General features: G+C 37.4%; 2 protein-coding genes across 2 annotated transcripts in view; one reads left to right on the forward strand and one right to left on the reverse strand.

The window, feature by feature from the left end:
* Positions 1–14,159, reverse strand: part of LOC138318556 (phosphofurin acidic cluster sorting protein 2-like) — a 375,127-nt gene that overhangs the window by 9,050 nt on the left and 351,918 nt on the right. The window lies entirely within an intron of this gene.
* The window catches only part of LOC138318547 (Golgi resident protein GCP60-like), a 42,696-nt gene continuing 31,895 nt past the window's right edge, over positions 3,359–14,159 (forward strand). Inside the window, exons 1-3 of the mRNA XM_069260999.1 lie at positions 3,359–3,554; positions 13,259–13,400; positions 13,800–13,940. Coding sequence (XP_069117100.1) covers positions 3,395–3,554; positions 13,259–13,400; positions 13,800–13,940 — 443 coding nt within the window. The 5' untranslated portion in view covers positions 3,359–3,394. The remainder of the gene's footprint in view (positions 3,555–13,258; positions 13,401–13,799; positions 13,941–14,159) is intronic.

Raw genomic sequence — 14,159 nt, forward strand, 5'->3', positions numbered from 1 at the left:
CGTCGACAACATATGAACAAAAAGGTCTAACAATACATTTGAGGCGCATTCGATTTGAGGCTTGTAGCTATCAGCACAGGGACCTGACATGAATTTCCAACCAAAGGTATTCAACGGTAAGCAGTATTGTTGATTCAAGTTGTTTATCCGCTAAATATGATCTGATATTTTTTAGGGTAATCAATGTTTAAGTGAAACGTAATATTTCGCTCAAGTTTCAATCCACATCGTTGTAAGTAAATTTTGTCACGTTTTGTAAATTAAGGTATCGATAATGATTTCCATAACTAATGTTGCACAGCGGGTTATAGATCTATTACCTTATACAAAGTCCAGGAATGTATGCTGCTCCAATCTGATACAATGTATCGAGACAAAAACTGGTTTTCAGCATTATTCTCAATATCTTTTGGACGGAAGGACATTCTTCATAGCAAGGATTTATAAGTGAGAAGGATTCGTGACTGTCTCTTTACATTACTAAACACCACGCGAAACGCCTATGAACCGGGAATAAAAACCGTTTTTCTCAACAAATACTTGTCTTATCGAGTCAAACGAAACACCATTGTAAAGTTGATTAAATTTCACGACGTATATTTCTTGCTTTAAAGACGGAATATTTAGAGGATATGTCTTAAATTTTCGTTAAAAATATTCGACAGCTCATGAACTGACGGCCCCGCTTCAGAAAGTAAGACGGTAACCCTCGCACCCGCAAGCTAACGTTACATCAAAGGCTGCGCCGGCGGATATCAAAGGAAAATCAGTCGTCGCCCAACTTCACGGTCAGTGCACAAACACAAAAGCGCCTGCCTTGGACTTCCCCAAAACCCAGTGTGACTTATCCTTCTCATATACGTCCTTGTTCATAGACGCAAAAGAATGTCCGTCCGTTTCTTTTATTATAATGATGCCTATAATTCAATTCAGATAACTCAATTGGATACTAATTAGGTAAAAATTTCCATGATAGTACTTACTTTTACAATAAAACAAATTGTGTTGTGGCGCAGTGATATCTTACTCAATAATTCAGTCTGGCCAATGGCTGTGCCGCTTTTAAAATTCTCCGCGAAACCGTTTTGTATATATGACGTCATAATAGGCTACTTGACGTACAATTGTTTCGGACTATAGAAAAACAACCTCAAAGATCTAACCAATAGAAATGAGTGTAACACATGAAATTAAATTATTTACAAATAATTCAATTTTGCTTGTTACGAGCATTTTCAATGGCTTAACAATTTACTTTATCAGCCCATAAAGGAAAAAATGGCGTCGCCGTTTGTGACGTTGCTAATTCTGATTAGCAGAGATGACGGCGTAATGATTTCATAAACAAAGGAGCCCCAAAATGAATTTTGAGTATTGAAGAGATTATCTTTAGTAATTTGAATTATAAGGATTAATTTGAATAGATTTTTTATGTTATGGAGATATAACACAAAAATCTGAGTGTACTCTCATCATAATTCAATTTTGCTTGTTATGAGCATTTTCATTGGCTTAAAAATTTACTTTATCAGCCCATAAAGGAAAAAAATGGCGTCGCTGTTTGTAACGTTGCTTCTGATTGGCTGAGATGACGGCGTAATGATTTCATAGACAAAATAGTCCCAAAATGAATTCTGAATATTGAAGAGATTATATTAAATAAATTGAATTATAAGGATTAATTTGAATGGATTTTTTATGTTATGGAGATATAACACAAAAATCTACTCTCATCATTATTTAGAGTACACTCAGATTTTTATGTTATATCTCCATAACATAAAAAATCTATTCAAGTTAATCCTTAAAGATGCTCCACCGCCGACAGAGAATAAAGGATATTAATCATATGACCAACAGTTGGTGTTTAATCGTGTATATATATGCCTAATTAACACAAAAAATAATATGAAATAATTTATTTCGCCTTTGGCGCATGCGCCATCAGTATTTCATTCCATATAGAATATAGTGTCATGGAATTTTTTCGGGATGCAATTAATTATTTTTCATATTTTTAACTTGAAGTAAAATTAGAAGCTCAAACTTTTCAATGGTGGTAATGGTGTAAAGTAAGTAACTTTTGTAACTGAAGAAAATACTAAATCGTCTGCTCCTGTTTTTTATAGTGAAAAAATACAATTTGTCAGCGGTGGAGCATCTTTAAATAACGGTTTATTTAAGGATTAACTTGAATAGATTTTTTATGTTATGGAGATATAACACAAAAATCTTAGTGTACTCTAAATAAACCGCGAATTTGAATTATAAGGATTAATTTGAATAGATTTTTTATGTTATGGAGATATAACATAAAGATCTGAGTGTACTCTAAATAAACCGCGAAGCGGTTTATGATGAGAGTACACTCCGATTTTTGTGTTATATCTCCATAACATAAAAAAATATATTCAAGTTAATCCTTAAATAGTGAAAATATCATCGTGCGATAGGTACCGCTTTTTTCTAATAGGAAAAACTAAATCTTAGAAAAAACTTTTCAGTACTGTCGGGCCAAGTCATCTCCTATTACGACTGCTTACAAAATATTACCACCGCAATCCATTAAATTACGCATGCACGTTCTTTTGTGTCAATACAAATGTTATTTTTTCATGCAACTTAAAATTTTCCTCCTCGTGTTGTCGCCATTTTCTCGTGATATGCAAATCGCCTCAAATGATCAAAACTAGACAGATTGCTATAGGTGGGTTTTTTGGTTTTTTTTTTCATTTGCTTAAAAGACCAAGGTAACGGTGGCGCTTCCTGGTGGTAATATTTTGTAAGCAGTCGGCATAGAAGATGACTGGCTCGACACCAATTAAACGGTGTCGGCGAATTTCACGTTTTCATATAGCACCGCGCTCTGGCACTACACCAGACATACAATCTGTCATTATATCTAAGTATGGTGTCAGGGCCAGAGTATCTCGGGGTTTCAATCACAGTTTACTGTTATTAAATTCTTTTGATGTACATCAAATGGCCAAATTATAAATCCATTTTTGTATTTTAAAAGTTATGCATTTAGGTCAATTGATAAACTGCGTACGTTCGGCTAACTATAAATCCAAATATCAAATATAATCTGTAACTAAAACTGACCTCACTGAACATGTCAAACCAAACCTGGTTTCCATGTCCCTGTGCTAGGTTAGTAAGTAACAATGTACCTATGGTGCGTAAATGTTTTGTTTCTTCATCACTCAATAATTTTTAATGTTATGTAGATTCTACACGTGTAATTGTTAAAAATACCAGACATATAAGCAATAAAAATAGATCCATTACGAACAAGCTATGCTGAGGGAGGTCTCATTTTCAGAACCAGTTCAATGCATGCTCCCTTGAAATCAGGAATGAGGCTCAGCCTCGCTCTACGTGGACAACAAAAATGGCGGCTGCTGCTGATGAAGCGCTAGCTAACGATGTCGGCTCGCTGACAGTAAGCGATAATAAGGACACTAAAACTGTAGACACATCGAACACATTTCTAGAAAAGTGGGGATTCACTCTTTCAGAAGTGTACAAGCTAGCGCTGAAATTCTACAAAGGTAAAGCAGGAAAAATAGCCGGCGAACAGACGAATCCATCGAATGTTTTGCGCGGAATTCATGTAGATCTATATCCTACACGTGGAGAATTTTTAAGAACCGAACCAATAGATCAGTCATCTGAAATAATTATATTTAATTAGAATAATATAAAAATTGTGTCCCAACTCGTATACTCTTTTAGTTTCCTAAAAACAGGTCGGGGGAAACCATTAACTGTTCCAAACTATTTCCACAAATCGCATTCATTTAACCTTTTGAGTGCCAGGGGCCGATGGGGGCCGATCACATGTGTCTCAGAGTGCCAGGGGGCCGATGGGGCCGATTTCGTGTGTCTCAGAGTGCCAGGGGACCTATGGGGCCGATTCCGTGTGTCTCTGAGTGCCAGGGGGCCAATGGGCAGCACATGTAAATTTATTGCTATTATAGCGATATATAGCTATAATAGCTATTTATCAAAACCGACTCCTGAAACTTGCAGGGAATGTGTATAGGGATCATTTGAACACTATGCAACCACTTTTCGTTCGAAACAATAGAGCAATAATTAACTTAATTATACCTTATCAAAACTGCTTTTGATATGTTTGAATAATTGTTATAAACAACCACTGCAAGTTTCAGGAGTCGGTTTTGAGCGGCAAAATTTTTATCTTCAAAAATGTTGTTTACTGTCAGTTTTGTATAGCTATATATCGCTTTAATAGCAATAAATTTACATGTGCCCAACCTGATTGGGCCGATTCTTTATGCATCACACCTTTTTAATTACGAGTTTGATGTATCTTTTTTTCTATAGACAGAGAAGTGATCTGTTCTAATTTGACACTTTCTTTACTTTAAAAATGATGACGAAATAGCTTGGGACTGGTGTACTCAGGAGGGGCTATTTTTTCATCTGACAGCCATTTTTTGTGACCATGTAGCTACAAATGTAGGTCTGCACCTACCCCTACATGTATGTATGATCATAACAAGTCTTGCCATTACTTGTGAAGTTAGTAATTTATTTGTATAATGAAAAACACTGATTTTTAGGCATTTTTTTGTGGGCAAATCTGCTTGGCAGCATCTTCTCTACACCTTGAGTTCAAAACCCACACAAAGCAGTTGCCAGGGACTGACTATAGCTAGGTCATGTTATATCTCGTTTTGTATAATGACAACAGACTCCATAGATTACACTATGTACATGTTTATTCGCCTGGGTACTGGTGGGAACTGCCTTGCCTAAAACAATGCATCTAACTACAATACATGATTATATTTACAATATACAGGGTACAGGGCCTGGACAATTAATTGGTGTGTTATCAGGTACCGGACAATCAGAGACAATCAGACGGGCTCTGTCTGGAATAAGATGCTGTCGGGTTACGGTCATGTCAGTTCAATTAACTGTTGGTAGGATAACACTGATATACTCATGACACTACAACCCTCTCCTTTTTGGATGGCTAACAGGGTTGTCAGTATTGAGTCATAAATCTTCATGCTGTGTGTCAGCATCAGGAGATGTCCACGCTGTATCATCGTGGGAAAGGTTTGACCATTTTCGAGTAATTAAGTTCACAGTTCAAAGTTCACAGTTCACGTGTTTACTCCAAGTATACTCATGAATGAAATTCCAAATTTCTTACGGTTTCTACAGTCTCACACACTTGATTCACACTGTGGGATACGTGTGTTGTAAATGATTGCGTTTGCACAATTATAAACAAACTTAGCCTTAACTATCTATCAAAATGTTTGTGTACAAATCTATACAGCTAGTCTAACATATATATATAATTACATTATATTTTCATGCATAGTACTAATAAAGCAATAAATGCTTTTCAGTGAGCCCAAGGATTATTATGCCTTTATCTACACGACTCACTGTAACTATCCGTAGTGGATTTCTAATCTACATAGTTTCTATTAGCCGTTTAGGTGCCTTTGCCTTTCGTTTCAGTCTATCTGGACAGCTATTGTCTCTGGTATTTTTCTTGTCACCTCACGATTATGCGGTGAAGTTCTGATTTAACACCTTTTTGAAGACTGACGAGTTTCGCGTAATTTTGTGTGTATGCCTCTGTGCCGTCACCATATTTCCTTTTTTGGCGATTACGCTATACGGATTTGGGTTGTACGGCGGCGTGGTTTTGTGTCGTCTATTCTGTTTGACAAGTACTGTGTCACTAATATGGATGTCTGAATCTCTTGCCTGTCTTCTAGTATCTGCATACCTTTTCATTTTTGCCTTTTGCTGTTGATCTCTTTTTCTGATTTCTTTGTCATCTGGGACTGCATCTAACGATGGAAGTTTGATTCTGATGTTTCTTCCAAACATCAATGTTGCTGGAGGAATACCAGTTGTTGTATGTGGAGTACTTCTGTAGTTCCTGAGAAATACGAAGAGTTCTTGTTTCCATGCTTTATTTTCTGCTGTCGCTGATCTTATAGATTTTCCTATTGTTTTCATGAAACGTTCCACTTCACCATTGGCTTGAGGCCATAATGGTGTCACTTTTCTGTGGTGAAAACCAATGTATTATGAAAATTTAGCGAATTCTTCACTGTTGAATGGTGGTACATTGTCTGTACGGAGGATCTCAGGTACTCCAAAGGTAGCGAAGATTTTGTCCAATATCGGTATGACAGCTCGGGCGGTGATCGTTGTTAACGTTTCAACAACTGGGTACCTTGAGTAGTCATCAACAAGTACCATTAGATTATTTCCGGATGGGTATGGTCCACAAAAATCCATGGTGCTTTTGGTAGCTCTGTCATACGAAGCGGCTCTGTTGTATGACTCTGCATTGAGGCTAAGCATGGTATGCATCCTTTGCATGCTTCTTCAACTTTTTGGTTGATTCCAGGAAACCATACTTTTTCTTGGAGTAGTTGTTTGGTTTTAACTATTCCCTGGTGTCCTTCATGTGCTAGCTGAATGACTTTCTGTAGTAGTGATTGTGGTATAACGATTCTCCTATCATGCAGTAGGATTTCACTTTCATCCACTGTCGCTATGGTTAGCTCATGTTTCAGTCTTGAGAATGTCTCCATATCTTTACTTTGCTTAGTAGCTCTGTTCCATTTTCCACTCTTTAAACATTTCATGGTATTTTGTAGAGTACTGTCAGCTTTCGTAGCAGAGCAAATTTCTGCAAGCGTCATAGCTTTTGGTACAGAATTCACAGCAATATAGTTGACATATTTTTCTGCCTGCTTTGAATGTTTGTTATCTGAAGTTTCAACGGGGTGTCGCGACATATAGTCAGCAGTGTTTTTCATCCCTGGTTTGTATATAACTTTGAAGTTATAGCTCTGAAGTCTTAATCTCCAACGTTCAATTCTCACTGGGGGTTTGGATTTTGGATTGTTGAATATACATTCAAGTGGCTGGTGATCACTCTCTAGGATAAAAGAATGTCCAAAAAGATATAGATGGAAGTGTTCACAACTCCATACTATTGCCAGTGCTTCTTTCTCGGTTTGAGAATACCTTTGTTCGTCATCTGTCAGAGCTCTACTTGCGTATGCGATGATCTTTTCATCTTGTGACAGTATAGCCCCTAATCCAACAGAACTAGCATCCACGACAAGTTTTGTTTGTCGTTTGGATCGAAGTATGACATCACTGTGTCACTTGTCAGATCTCTCTTTAGCTTTTCAAAAGCGTTTTGTTGAGCTGATGTCCATTCCCAGTGTTTCTTGCTTTTTGTCAACTCTCTGAGTGGTTTAGTGGTTGTCGAGTAGTTTTGAATGAATCTGCCAACATAATTGGTCATGCCAAGAAAACTACGTACCTCTGTTGCGTTGTTTGGTACCGGCGCATCTTTAATTGCTTTGATTTTCTTAGGATCTGCTGATATTCCCTCTTCGCTGAATGCATAGCCGTAGAATTCAAGCTTTTGTTTGTTGAATTCACATTTGCTTTTGTTGAGAGTTAAGTTATTCTCCTCGAGTCGCTCGAACACGGCTTTCAAGTTTGTGTCGTGTTCATGCTGTGATTTGCCATAAACTATGATATCATCACTTACATTCCTCACACTATTTAATCCTTCAAGGACAGTTCTGAGGGTGTTTTGAAAAATCTCTGCAGCAGATGATACTCCAAAGGTAAGACGTTTATATCGTCGTAATCCTACATGTGTTGTAAATGTAGTTACGGTAAACCTCCGGTTAATGCGAACCGCCGGATAGTTCAAACACACTAATTTTTCCAGAAAAACGGTAATTTTTTAGCTAGTGATAGTTAGAACAATGACTTTTTATAATCAATCCTATTTCGGATAGTTCGAACACGTCAAATTATGAACGTAAAAGTAAGATTTTTGTCGGCAGATCGGCGCAATGGAGTCCCTAAATATGGCGATATATTTTGCATATTGCAACAGTTTTGATGTTTGGAATAAAGATTGTATAAATGATCATTATTATAATGACCATACGACAGATAAGTAATGAACATTTTAAGCCATAAATACAAATTATTTATGCCGATATATCGTACACAAAGCAGCAAGGCCAAATTTAATCTTAGGCCCCGACAATGTATATTTAAATTCGCTGTACCTGAAGGAAACACGTGGAAGAAATCGCCAATGTTTGTTAAGTCCAATCGAGATACGGAAATCAGTTTAAGTCGACATTAAAATATGCATTCAATCTATCTTTAATCAGCCAATCAAGGTGTTAAATTACCTGTAAACACGTGCCTCATGCTGGCTTGGACAGGCCAGTTACGAGGTGTCACAGCGAGCCACTGGGCCACAGCAAGTGAGTGTGATTACATATTCAGCTCCAGCCAAAACAATCCACGTGTTGGGTAATTGAACAATAGATACACAGCTTTTCATTAGGTTAACTAGTTACGTAATTTTAGAAGCAGACAATATGCAACCGGGTTTTGGACAATCTGACAGTCACAGTGCGATTGTGACCTAATTTTACGAAATGAATGCATATGTAAACAAATATTTTCAACAGCAGTTTCGTAAATGCAACCGGATTTTCTTTACTAAAAAAGTAAATAAATAAATTTACGTTTGTTACGAAATATGACAAAGATCTAACTAGATTTGCTGTGGTTTAGATAAAGTTTCTATCCCAGTTAACGGACGTCGATGTAAATTATATAGACCGTGATCGTGAACGGTGCTGTTTTAGGCCTTGTCCACGTGCACATATGCATGCGGCTTCTGCTACGCAATTAATTATAAATTCACCAATTAAATGCTCATGTTTACGAGAAAATGATTGAATATAATATCTTCAGGAAACTAAATACTTTCCCTATAGATTTTCTGCCTAACATTGCTTATGCCAGGTACATCGGTACTCAAAACTGGTTTTTACCGATTTCAACTCGGATAGTTCGAACTCACGACTTTTTCCTGAAGCTTAATTTCGGATAATTCGAACTGGTCCATCAATATTTATTTTATTTTGTTCGAACTAACCGAAGGTTTACCGTATATTTCTGGAGTCGTTGTCTAGTTCCAGTTGATGATAACCAGCATTTAGGTCCAGTTTACTGAATACTTTCGATCCGTTCAGGTCAACGATAAGGTCATCAATTGTCGGCGTTATGTGTCGTTCCCTTTGTATAGCCTTGTTAGCTTGGCGCATATCAACACAAAGTTGTATCTCTCCTGGATTCTTAGGCTTTGGTGCTACAACAATCGGAGATACCCATGGTGTAGGACCAGATACTTTTTCAATGATATCCAGATCTTCCAACCGTTTTATTTCTTTTCTACTTGTTTCCTCACATGGAAAGGAATTCGATGGTGGGGTTGGCTGACTGGTTGAACATCTGTATCGATGTGTAACTTGATTTTGACATCTTTACACTTTCCAATTCCGCTAAAAATGGATGAATATTGGTCACAAAGTTCATCACATTTTGATTTGTGTGTCACATTCGCTATGGTGGGAATAATCTGTAGCTTAAGTGCTGTTTCGTAGCTAAGCAAGTTTCTGTGTTTTCCTTTCACAACAAAGAATAATCCAGTCGTAATCTTGTTTTTTGTCTCAATGGTAGCTTCGAATGTTCCCAAAAGTGGTAATGGTTTTGACAATCCATACGCGAATACCTTTATCTTTGATTTTTTTAGAACAGTTGTTCCTTTCATCCTTTTGTAGGTTTCTTCAGTGATGATGTTTACACTTGATCCTATGTCGACAAGAAGCTAAGTTTGGAAACCATTGATAGATAATGTGATTTTGGGTTGGCCAGGTTTTACACTGTTGACTGTAACATCCGTTTTTAACCCAAAACTGTATTCATTTTCAGAGTTACTTGAAGTGTCACTTTCCTGATCAATTCGTTTGATGATATTCTTAGTTTTCTTTGCTCTGCATACTTTCGCAAAATGTCCATTTTTTTTTTTTTTGCAGTAATTACAGATTTTTCCTTTAGCCGGACATGGCCTTTCTTTTAAATTTCCTCCACAGTTTCTACACATTGTCAAAACTGAAGCCGCCTTTCGATGATGATTATGAAGTCGAGGTTTGTTTTTCCAGAACTGGCTCTTTGGCTGTTTGTTAAGCTTATTGACCTCTTCTGACATGCCTGTGTCAAGTTGATTTCTTTTCTCTATGACCTCTGCTTGTGTGTCAGCTATATCCATACTTCGTGCTAGTTGAAGTAGATTATCCAGAGAAATTTCTTCTTGCAACGCTCTTCTTCGTAGTTTTGACGAACTACATCTTTGGATGATTTGTGATTTTATTTCCTTTTCAGGATCCACGAAGTCACATCGGGAGCTTTGTTGTCGGAGTTTGGTTGTAAAAGCATCGATTGATTCTCGAGATTCTTGAGAAATTTGTCTAAGTTTATAGACCTGGAACTCTGTTGCCTTTTTAGGAGCAAAATATTCCATTAGTTTTATTTGGGCTTCATTAAATGTGTCTCCTGTATCCTGTAACATTTCAAAAATATCAGACTTCTTCTCCTACGTAGTGCAGTAACATAGCTCTTTGTCTTTTCACATCTTTAATGTTCATTGCCACAAATAAGTTTTCAATGCGTTTCACATACTTCTGCCACCTTATATCTGCAGCAGGTTCTTGTACCACAAAGGGCGGGAATACTGGTAACGCTGTTGCCATACTTTGAAGGGTGATACTTCACATAAAACTACAAATGGATAACACAGTAGTTTCCTTCGCAATGATGAACAGTTCTGTTCTAATCCCTCTTCATAGAGATGATTCTGTGATTAGCTTGATGCCAATTGATCCCATCTCGTCGCCATTGCTATATCTCGTTGTTTTGTATAATGACAACAGACTCCATAGATTACACTATGTACATGTTTATTCGCCTGGGTACTGGTGGGAACTGCCTTGCCTAAAACAATGCATCTAACTACAGTACATGATTATATTTACAATATACAGGGTACAGGGCCTGGACAATTAATTGGTGTGTTATTAGGTACTGGACAATCAGACGGGCTCTGTCTGGAATAAGATGCTGTCGGGTTACGGTCATGTCAGTTCAATTAACTGTTGGTATGATAACACTGATATACTCGTGACACTACAACCCTCTCCTTTTTGGATGGCTAACGGGGTTGTCATTATTGAGTCATAAATCTTCATGCTGTGTGTCTGCATCAGGAGATGTCCACGCTGTATCATCGTGGGAAAGGTTTGACCATTTGGATTAATTAAGTTCACAGTTCAAAGTTCACAGTTCACATGTTTACTCCAAGTATACTCATGAATGAAATTCCAAATTTCTTACGGTTTCTACAGTTTCACACACTTGATTCACACTGTGGGATACGTGTGTTGTAAATGATTGCGTTTGCACAATTAAAAATTAGTATATAGGGGTATTAAGGAATGCTGATCAATATGATAAAATTTAAAAAGATTGTCGCTGGGCCAACTTCCTGTTTTCAATTTTTTGTCAGCAATTCATTGAAAATTGGTAAATGGGGGTTTTAACTTAAAATTTTAAGGGATGCCATACAGTCATGATAACTGCCAAATCAATTCCTCTAAAAATAGCCTTGTATTACCGTATTTTTGCGCGTATATAGTGCACACTTTTTTTAGGTCATCTGACCCGAAGGGTCAGGATGACCTATAGTCATCATGTTTCGTCCGTCGTCGTGCGCCGTCCGCCGTCCGCCGTCCGCCGTCCGCCGTCCGCCGTGCGTTAACTTTTCACATTTTGAACTTCTTCTCAAGTTTGACCAGTGGGATTGAACTGAAACTTACCTGAAATGATCCTGAGATGGTCCCGACAAAGTGTTGTTATTTTTCGGGTCGATCTGAAATCCAAGATGGCCGCCACAGCCGCCATCTTGAAAACACATTTTAAACTTCTTCTCAAGTTCTACCGGTGCGATTTGGCTGAAACTTGCATGAAATGATCCTGACATGGTCCCGACAAAGTGTTGTTATTTTTCGGGTCGATCTGAAATCCAAGATGGCCGCCACAGGCGCCATCTTGAAAACACATTTTGAACTTCTTCTCAAGTTCTACCGGTGCGATTTGGCTGAAACTTGCATGAAATGATCCTGACATGGTCCCGACAAAGTGTTGTTATTTTTCGGGTCGATCTGAAATCCAAGATGGCCGCCACAGGCGCCATCTTGAAAACACATTTTGAACTTCTTCTCAAGTTCTTCCAGTGGGATTTGGCTGAAACTTGCATGAAATGATCCTGACATGGTCCCGACAAAGTGGTTTTTTTTTTGGGTCGATCTGAAATCCAAGATGGCAGCCACAGTCTCCATCTTGAAAACACATTTTGAACTTCTTCTCAAGTTCTACCGGTGCAATTTCGCTGAAACTTGCATGAAATGATCCTGACATGGTCCCAACAAAGTGTTGTTATTTTTCGGGTCAATCCGAAATCCAAGATGGCCGTCACAGCCGCCATCTTGAAAACACATTTTGAACTTATTCTCAAGTTCTACCGAAGGGATTTGGCTGAAACTTGCATGAAATGATCCTGACATGGTCCAGACAAAGTATTGTTACATCTCTGGTTGATCCCAAATCGAAGATGACTACCATGACACTATGTCTAATTAATTTCCTATATTTAAAGGCCCTTGGGCCTCTTGTTTGAAATAAAATTTGTTGAAAGAAATTGAAAATGATCCTGACATGATCCTGACAAAGTGACACCATATATAATTAATTTTACTATTGTCAAGGTAGTCAGATGACCGTTAAGGCCCTTTGGGCCTCTTGTTTCATAAATTATCAAGTGAAAAGTTGAGGTACAAGGCATGGCCAGGTCCTGGGTCATGATCACCGAGTTATGTAGTTATGTACATTTAAAGGCGAACCTGAATTCCTATATAAAAGTACATCAAAATTCTCCCAAGATGTTCATATACACTATGCAACTGCATTCTTGATCTGTTGCAATTGGGGATACGTTTGGGGGACTATGTAATGGTGTCATTACAATGAGTACTTGTTATTCTAGTGTTTGTTTTACCAGTTGGTTTAGGAGGTTTTGGAAAGTCAAAATAAATCCAACTTAGGCCAGTACTTGGGATCTGCCCCAATGCGTCATTTGAACTCAAAAAGGTATAAAGTGGCCAAGGGTCAGCTATAGGTGGTAATATGCTGGAACCAATCAAGCACTGTGACCCCTTAATCCGGGATCCTCTGTCATGATAAATGATGATATATATAGTCTATATCAACTACAATTAATTTTTCTTTTTTTCAACAGAAAAGGATGGAAAAGCCATTCATCTCACTTACAAAGACAAGTTGAAGTTAGTTGCCTACACAAAGCAAGCCTCACATGGAAAGTATCGTAATGATATCTCACCCGAGGTAGGCTTCCTTGATGTTGTTGGCAGTGATCGAAGGTAAGAATATTTGTTCATGCCATTTACTTGTCATTTTATATAGTTACCTGTTATCATTATATGAATAATTTAAGTACTTAACAGGAATCTTTACCAACTTCTGTTCATCTAAAAGTACTGTAATTATCGACAGTCCCATGTATTTAAAGTCCTATATGAGTATCACATGTACCACTCTATTCTTTATGATGGGGCATAAATGTCTATACTTTTTCTAACATGACCAGATACTATGAGTATGGAGGGGGTGTTGTTTTTGAGGATTTTTTTACATAATAGATAAGCTACACATATATCCACAACTTGCTAGCATGTTAAACAATCTTTTTTATGTTGCCCTTGTGGAAATGTATAGTTTAATCTTTGGGTGTAGAACTGATTTTTTGGTCTATTTGACAGACAGGCATGGCAAGTGCTTGGTGACATGTCACAAGAGAAGGCCATGGAGGAGTTTATCACACTGCTTGACAGTCTTAGTACCTTGTTTAGACCTTTTATAGATGCTCACAAGGTTGAACATCTAGAGAAAATCAGAAAACAGTAAGTACAAATTAAAAATTTCCATAATTACTAATATGACTACAAATGTTAAATCTAGTTTTTACTGGTAAATTATTTTACATTTTTTTTTCCATTGATTTCAACTTTTGAAAACAAGAAATTCTCTTGAAAAACTGTTCGATAAGTTAAGTTTATTTCCTTTACAGAAGTGGTCCTCTTCACTGGACTCATATAATCATACAATACATACTGTAGACC

Source organism: Argopecten irradians, chromosome 3 (assembly GCF_041381155.1).
Source record: "Argopecten irradians isolate NY chromosome 3, Ai_NY, whole genome shotgun sequence".
Taxonomy (NCBI): domain Eukaryota; kingdom Metazoa; phylum Mollusca; class Bivalvia; order Pectinida; family Pectinidae; genus Argopecten; species Argopecten irradians.